The sequence below is a fragment of the Abramis brama genome (assembly GCF_963993115.1).
Source record: "Abramis brama genome assembly, chromosome: 4".
In the NCBI taxonomy this organism is placed as follows: Eukaryota; Metazoa; Chordata; class Actinopteri; order Cypriniformes; family Leuciscidae; genus Abramis; species Abramis brama.
The window spans coordinates 42942842-42950719 of NC_139966.1; the positions used below are offsets into that span (position 1 = coordinate 42942842).

At 36.0% G+C, this 7878-nt stretch overlaps 1 protein-coding gene across 2 annotated transcripts; it reads left to right on the forward strand.

Annotated features, from left to right (window-relative positions):
• Positions 1-5534: 5534 nt before the first annotated feature.
• Positions 5535-7605, forward strand: lepb (leptin b). 2 transcript variants are annotated; one of them, XM_084110772.1, is made up of 3 exons: positions 5535-5626; positions 5858-5999; positions 6940-7605. In XM_084110772.1, exons 2-3 carry the CDS (start codon positions 5862-5864, stop codon positions 7306-7308), a joined length of 507 nt encoding a protein of 168 aa, XP_083966898.1. In that variant the 5' UTR covers positions 5535-5626; positions 5858-5861; the 3' UTR covers positions 7309-7605. The 2 variants fall into 2 exon arrangements, with proteins under 2 accessions (XP_083966898.1, XP_083966899.1); XM_084110773.1 differs by lacking the exon at positions 5535-5626 and adding an exon at positions 6395-6428 and having other exon boundaries at positions 5861-5999.
• The last annotated feature ends 273 nt before the right edge of the window (positions 7606-7878 follow it).

The following is a 7878-nucleotide window of genomic DNA, read 5'->3' on the forward strand; positions in this document are numbered from 1 at the left end:
ACAAATGGCTGAAATACACTCAGCTTTTTTGCTCAAATAATCAAAGAACAAGGTAAAAAAAAAATATATATATATATATAGTTTGATCTAAGAATATAGAGTTGACTTTGATTCCATTTCTATTTATTTAAATACATTTTACTTGTACAGCACTTTCCATAGCTCTCAGGCTCAGTTCTATTATTAGTTCTATTAATAGACAAACACAGTCTGCCAAAACAAATAGCATGGCAACAAATATACAATTTGTATATTTGCTGACCTATTCATGAGCTTTTCTGGAGCAGTGCAATGCAGTGATATTTTTCAAATGCTATGGAGGTGACCACACTTGATGAAATCAGTACATGCAATCAAACTATGAGCCTGTGTTTAGCACTCAACTACTTTGTGAAAAAGAATGCATTTGGAATAAAAGTGCCCCTATTATACTATTTTAAAGGTTCCTAATCTTGTTTTGGAGGTCTCCTACAACAGCTTTGCATGCATCAAAGGTCAAAAAACAATTACATTTTCTCATAATATACATTGCATGCACATCACCACATTTTTTTCAATGATTCTCAAACGACTGGTCAGATGAATGGGTCTCTCTAAATCCCTCCTTTCTCTGCTCTTCTCTGATTGGCCAGATGGCCCAGTTTGTTGCGATTGGCCCACTGTGCTTGTTGGAAGCTAAACATATCACCCTAACTAAACTTCAGTTCAGGAGACTTCCTCAGTCCTCAGCAATTGAACACACTGTAAAGACAGTAACAATGGCGTTCATTTTACCATATCAAATTCGAGCGTGAGTCAGATGATGAAACATTGGAAGAGCTAGTTATTCAACCCGAACCTCCATCGCAAGGATGACCTGAGCAGGACATTTCTCAGTGATACATTACTCAGTTTGAGGTGCATTATGAGATGTTGCAAATGTAATTCCTCACCATCAGTATTAACAAGTGTATGTCCATCATCTAACTATATTTCTAATTTATTGCGGTGCACATGCGGGAACTGTATCAATAACAGCGCATAAGTTAGCCGAGCGCTAACGTGAATGACTGATCTTTACTCAAAGTAGTAAGAACGACAGACAATCTGCATTAATAGATACAGTTTTAGGGAATAGTAGCCACAGCTGATTTCCAAAACTATTTCAGTAAGATGTAATAACGTGAGTTAGCCAGTTAGCCGGAAACTTAAGCTAACACAAAACTACCTATTTTGAACACTCCGTAAAAAAATTATACATCAATAATTATTCATTGTGATTCTGAGAAGCAAGCTGGTCCAAATAAACTGGGTACTGACCCATCTTTCCAAAGCAAGTGTTTTTCGAATCCTGCTCTGAACCAGTCATCGGTAAAATGACGTGTTTGAAGGCGGGACAAGTTGTTCGCGGACGGACAACGTACAACGTAGGCGGGCATTATGCAAATGTATTTTCTAGTGACGTAGAACCTTAACGCAGTGGGATTCGAATTACAAACGACTTGTTTGGGCGGTTCAGAGTCGATTTCTTGTGAGACAATAACTTCATTTATCGATTTTACAACTTTGCATAAAGTTTACATTCACAAACAGCTATATAACACACTGCATGAAAGGGAATATTCGAAAAACCATAATAGGGGCACTTTAATAAAACCAGTTTCACTGTGATTATTATTTGCTGTTCATAACAGGTTGCATCCTTCATGCCATATCATGGTTGTCCATATTTGGAGAGTTTTACATATCCTGCCTTTGTGCAGCACATGATTTCCAGATAAGACCATCCTTCACCCCTCCACCCCAAGCAGAACGGTTTTGAAAAGTTTGGTTGGGACAAAATCCAGTCTGAACGATTAGTGCTGGGCACAGATTTTTGAAATTACGTAGAAATATTTCTCTGTGTCAATCACTTAATCATAAACAGATGGAAATCCTGGACAAAGTGCAAGTCATAGGATAATCGTATCCAATATGACTGAGCAGAATCAGACCAACCCCATAAACAGACTCTCACATGATCCACAAGACCACATGATTTAATAAAAACCAAATGTAACATTCTCATGAATTATTCCACCATTTGTCCTCACCTCAATGACATAATGAACACTTGCTGTTGTAGAAAACACCCAAGGAGTAGGAAACATGCACCAGTGGATTTTATATGAATACCTTTCTAATGATTCCATTTTCTTCTATTTCACCTCATTAAAGCATATCTACCAGACTATTAAATACAGGAAATTGCTGTATTTTCCCACTGTTTTTGCTGGCTCATGTTCTTGACGGTTTATTTGCACAGTAATGATGACCAAAGGAAGCTGTGACAAATGATTCAAATCCTCAGGCTTTTATGAATGATGCTATAAATCTGTGTCAGCCTCCTGAACTGCAGTCGGATTTGGATATCTGGGATTAAACTCTTACCTCTGACAGTAAATTGGGGAAAAGGACAGGAAGTGAATATGCGTCACATTAAAATTCAAAAGAAAAAAACAAAAACAAGAAGAGGTTTAATGAACTGTCCGTTTACGGGAAGAACACTTTATTACCATCAGTCACTCAGTGATGTCAAATGTCAGCCAGAGTTGAACATGCGCGTAAACTGTTTGTTTTGTAAGTGAATCAATATGTAGGCACATTTGTCTACAAAACCAACCACAATTTTTTTTTTGCACAAATCAAAATGTTTAAGATCATGAGACACAATAATTCATTTGTTTTATGTTTAATCGGTAACGCTTATATGTCCATGTACACAACATTCTGTATTTCAGGTCCAAAAAAAGTGTATCACATCCGTTGCTTCCATCTCTCACACATTACTGGATCTCAATGTAGCGTGATAATGTGTGATCAAACCGACAGTGTCTGAGCATGAAGAGGCCAAATGGACTACCGGTAAGTGAAAACAAAAGATCAGAGCTGGATCTTAATTCCTCGTTATCACACACACAGTCTCTAAAAGCACATGGTATGCGTTTATGTGTGAGTCTGAGTGGGTGTGCCAATGAGTTTGTAATTAAAACATGAATTACCTTTAACGTATTAAATTATTTGCTCAGTAACAAAGCTAAAAAGACAAAACAGTTGACATGTAACTCTGTAGATGGAAAAGAAAATTTATATCTGAATAGAAAATAAGTATATTGCGACAAACAAAACCAATTAGGGTTTACGGTAAGAGTGCTGGGACTGACCCAAAGCCTTTTGTTTGGCAAAAAAAACTGACATGTCACTGTTTTCTGTAGGAGATTACCGGCTGAATCACACAGGGTCCCGACTAGTCGCATTAAGAGCCCATAGAATCAAAACTGGACTTGTGTGACTTTTGGTCCATGTTGGTCCTAAAATATGACTACATTATTTCTTCGTTTAACAGAAGTATGAATTAAAACTGTATAATAGTATTTCTTTTCCGTGAAAACAAATAAAAAATATTGATGAAGTATCTTGAACTTTTACAAATTGTAAATTACAAAATATATAAAAAAAAAAAAATATGCCAACAAAGGGAAGAAAACAGTAGTTTCATTGGGTTACCAAAGTTAACAAGTTTACTTCAGGTTTGCTTCTGTCAGAACACTAAATCAGCATTAAATTAACAAACAAACTGTTGAATCTACTTTTAACTATCTACTTTTACAGTAACAACAAAATAGGCTATACAATTTCAAATACTACATACAATTTACTGGGTGTGTAACATAGGCTATATGTAAGACAGTACACTCATTATTCAATTGTGTCATACAGAACTGCCATCTGCGACTATCAGCACATACACTACCTTTAGATTAAGAAAGTTCAGATTGCAACTACACGGTATTCTATTCGGCTGTATATCCACCGTCAAGTCTTTGCTCATCTCTAGAAAAGTAAAACAACTTTCAACCAACATTCAGCTGAAGCAATGCGAAACCAATGAAATCCAAAGCACATAATTTCCAGGAACTTACACTGAAAGCCTTCGGGAATTACATCACTGACACACACACACATACACTCATTCAAACACAAGTAAAAGTATTCAGACAGACGAGAGACAGGAAACACGCATGAGCACGAACACACAGTTCAGAGTATTAAAGGAATGTAAGACCATTCCAGCCAGCAATCCAGTTTCAGCCAGAGAATTCATAAAAAGCTTTGTCAGCTTTTGCCTTACACCCAGAAGATCCAAAAAGAAAAAGAAAAACTCTACTGGCCATGAGACCTTTGCAATCATGCTAGCTCAAAAGTAGTGATACAAACACTCACTAATTAATAAACATGAATCTTTTTAAACCAAGTCATGAAGTATTTATGAAATGATATAGAGTCACAAACAGCACATTCTGACCAACATCATGTCCACAAAAAAAAAACATTGATACATTTAACAGGTGACAATGTGCCGAATAATTTGTAGTTTTGATTTGTAATATGCCCAACGCAAACCAGCTATATTATCTTCGCCTTGTTTAATGATTTGAATCTTGAATCTGAATTCTTGTCTGAGATTTTTTCTGAATGCTGAAAAATGCTGCCTCCACAGACGGCATATGGAGGTAGGAAGTAAACAAGGTACGTCCGAATCCTGTGATTGTATCACATCCTTTCTACTATAAAGATACCATGATCGATTTCTGAAGGCAGCATAGATATCCACTATCCTGTGCGTTTGATTCTGTGACAGTTAAAATAAAAATGGAAAGTTGCGGTTGATGAGTAAAGTGAATATTTTTAAACAATTAAATTAGATTGTAATTAAATATTGGCTTAGTCATCACCAAAGCTCTCTCAGAATCCTGTCAGAAATCAGTTTCAGTAGGTACCTAAGCAAATGCTGCCTGCAAAGTCATTGATCGGCAGGCAGGCAAGGCAGCAAGTCATGGATACAGCCTTTCTTATTGTCCTAGGTTACAACACAAGGAATTCACAAGACCTAGTTTTTCCTCAAACACTGCATTTTAATTTGATGTACAGTACTGCATGTTTTTTTTTAAGTAGGCCTTGTAACAACACTTTTACATAAATACCAAGAGAAACAAAAGAAGAGATTTTCCTTTTCAGTTTCTCATGTTTGTGGTCATTATCGTGCATCACAATAAATAATTTAGTGACTTACTTACAGTACACTCAAAAGTCCTTCAGAAGCAGATAATATTAAGTTGAAATTGCAGTTAAATGTTGTACTTTTTCCTTCAAGTTCTTTTCCCCCTTGTATAAAAGTAGTTCACGACAAAGTCTATAATATAAAAACATTATTTCCATGCAACCGTTTTACAATAAATGACTTTAAACCATGATAAATGCAGCTGAAGTTTTAAATTATAGATTATTTTGTTTACTGGTTATATATTAAACTTACAGAGACAAATATTTGGGTGGAAACTTCTGTTTAGAGAACAACATGGACACTTTACTGGAAGTGTCCTGTACTGGAAGTATCCTTTACTGGAAGTGCCCTTACCTGGATCCCCTGGGTGCGATGTCTCGGACCAGAACGAGTGGACGGTGTCTTCTATACAGGCTTCAAAACTATGGCAAACCAGACCAGACCGGCGCAGGGTGATTCACAGGGGCAATGAGTCAATCATCCACAGCTATAAAAGGGAGAGTCCTGCTTGAGTTTCTCAATATGCACATCAACACACCAGAGGTAAGCACTCACTCATTCACACAGACAGCACATCCAAATATGACCTTTATGTCAATGAAACTGATAAAATATTAATTCTTGTAACAATTTAATTCATTATTTACTGTCCTAAACAGGGTAACCATATTGTTTTTAAAAGTTTTTTATATATGTAAACAAGTTTATTTTAGACATTTGAATACTCTAACACTGCATACAATTAAACGTGACATATGATTTGTTGTTTTGCAGAAAGATGCATTCTTCCCTGATCTTTTGCCTCTCAATGGCAGCTCTGGTGGCCATTAGCATCAGCCGACCCACAGCTACAGAAGACAGGATACGAATCATGGCCCGAACCACCATCAGCAGAATTAAAAAAATCAAGGATGAGGTAAATGTTCTGCAGAGATTTAATCACCTTCGTGTCGCTCCAAACCTTTATCCTTGTAACCTTTCTTTTTTCTGTGGAACACAAAAAAAGATTTGGTTACACTTTATTTTAATGTGTCATTGTTACAGTGTAATTATATATTTAAGTACTGAGTAATATTAATTAACTATAGGGATAGGGTAGGATTAGGATTTGGTTGAGGGTTAGTTGCATGTACTTATGCATAATTTACCGTTATTACTATGGTAAGTACATGTAACATATGTAACAAGGACACTGTAAAATAAAGTGTTACCGAAGATTTTTCAGCATGTTGGGGTCAATAAAACGTGGGCCACCAATGACTAAGTTTGCAGTTCCTTTCTGAGACAAATTTCTCTTGTGTTCCACAATAGAAAGAAAGTCATACAAGTTTGGAATAGCATAAGGGTGAGTAAATGATGACACTCAAGTTATTTTGGGGTGAACTATCATTGGAACAGGAGCATGTAGCTTGACTTAAAGCTTTTTTTTTATTTTTGAGTTTTAATTCTCAGCCATTTAAAACATAATATTCTATGATTAATATTCAATGAAGCAATGTAAATTCATAGTTTTATTAATCTATTTTTTGAATGGCAATGGCAAATTAGAGCAGTAATTCAATGAGTAGAAAATAATTTCTTTCTTTATTGGGCTTTATTTTTGGCATTCAATTCAACTTGATTTTATCATTTCATTTTGGGAGCATATGATAACAAACTAGCTGTAACTTTGTCTTTTGTGGACAAAGAAACTAACTTGCACAATGGAAAATTCAAGTCAAGCTCTGTACTGTCATTGTACATATACAAGAAAATGAAATGTAATTATTTATTGAAATTTATATGACAAGGGTGTGACTTCCCTTGGACACAGTGGGTAATTAAACGTATTCATCAATCTCAATCTGTCTCCACAGCACTTCCAGATATCTCCAGAGATTGATTTTGGTCCTGACATTGACACCCCCATTGATGGTCTCACTTCTATTTTCGTTCACTTGAGCTACCTGCAGTTGAGGCTGCGAGTGCCTCCAGCCCAGCACCTACAGCAGGTCCAGGTGGACTTGGAAACTCTCCTGAGCACGTTGGAGGGACTGGCCATCTCACAGGGATGCCCCCTGCCCAACCCCGAGACCCCAGTGCACAAAGAAGAAACTGCCTTCCCCGTTACCTCCAACTACCTGTACCTCCTGGAGCTCCAGAGGTACCTAGAGAAGCTCTGCCTGAACATGGACAAACTAAAATGCTGCAAAGACACGGACGTGGCTGAGACGTTTGTAATCTGAAATGTGTAAGCCATGCATCACTCTCAAAAATGCACATGCACTATAGGCCTAGTTCTCAAAATGATTTGTTAACTTATTAGACTTGATTAATACTTTTTGAATTTTCCAATTTGTTTTTTTACACTACAACTTTCTATTTTCTAAACTAATATTTTTGCACATGATGATGATATTTTGTAGCAATGGGAAAGTTGAACTTGCCTGTAGAATGTTTATTGTATTTTTTATGTCAATTAATGTTTATTGTATTTTTTTATGTTGGATTTTTTTAAATAATTTTTTAAGACAATAAAATATCTTCACAAAAATCAACACCCTCTTCATTCCCTTTTCTTATTTTTGAAACAGAAAGAAAAAAATGTCAATAAAACTAGGTCAGAAAATAACTTTATATGATATATGATCAAAATCTGTCATTTTGAATGGTTTTTAAGGTTTACTATATAGGCATCGACTCATACATTGTGGTAGATTAGATTATTTTACTAGATTTCTCATAAAACAAGGAGAAGAAGCCCTAGTAAGTCCAGTAGCCCACAGAAAAAAGTGAGCCCACTTCTTATTTTATAA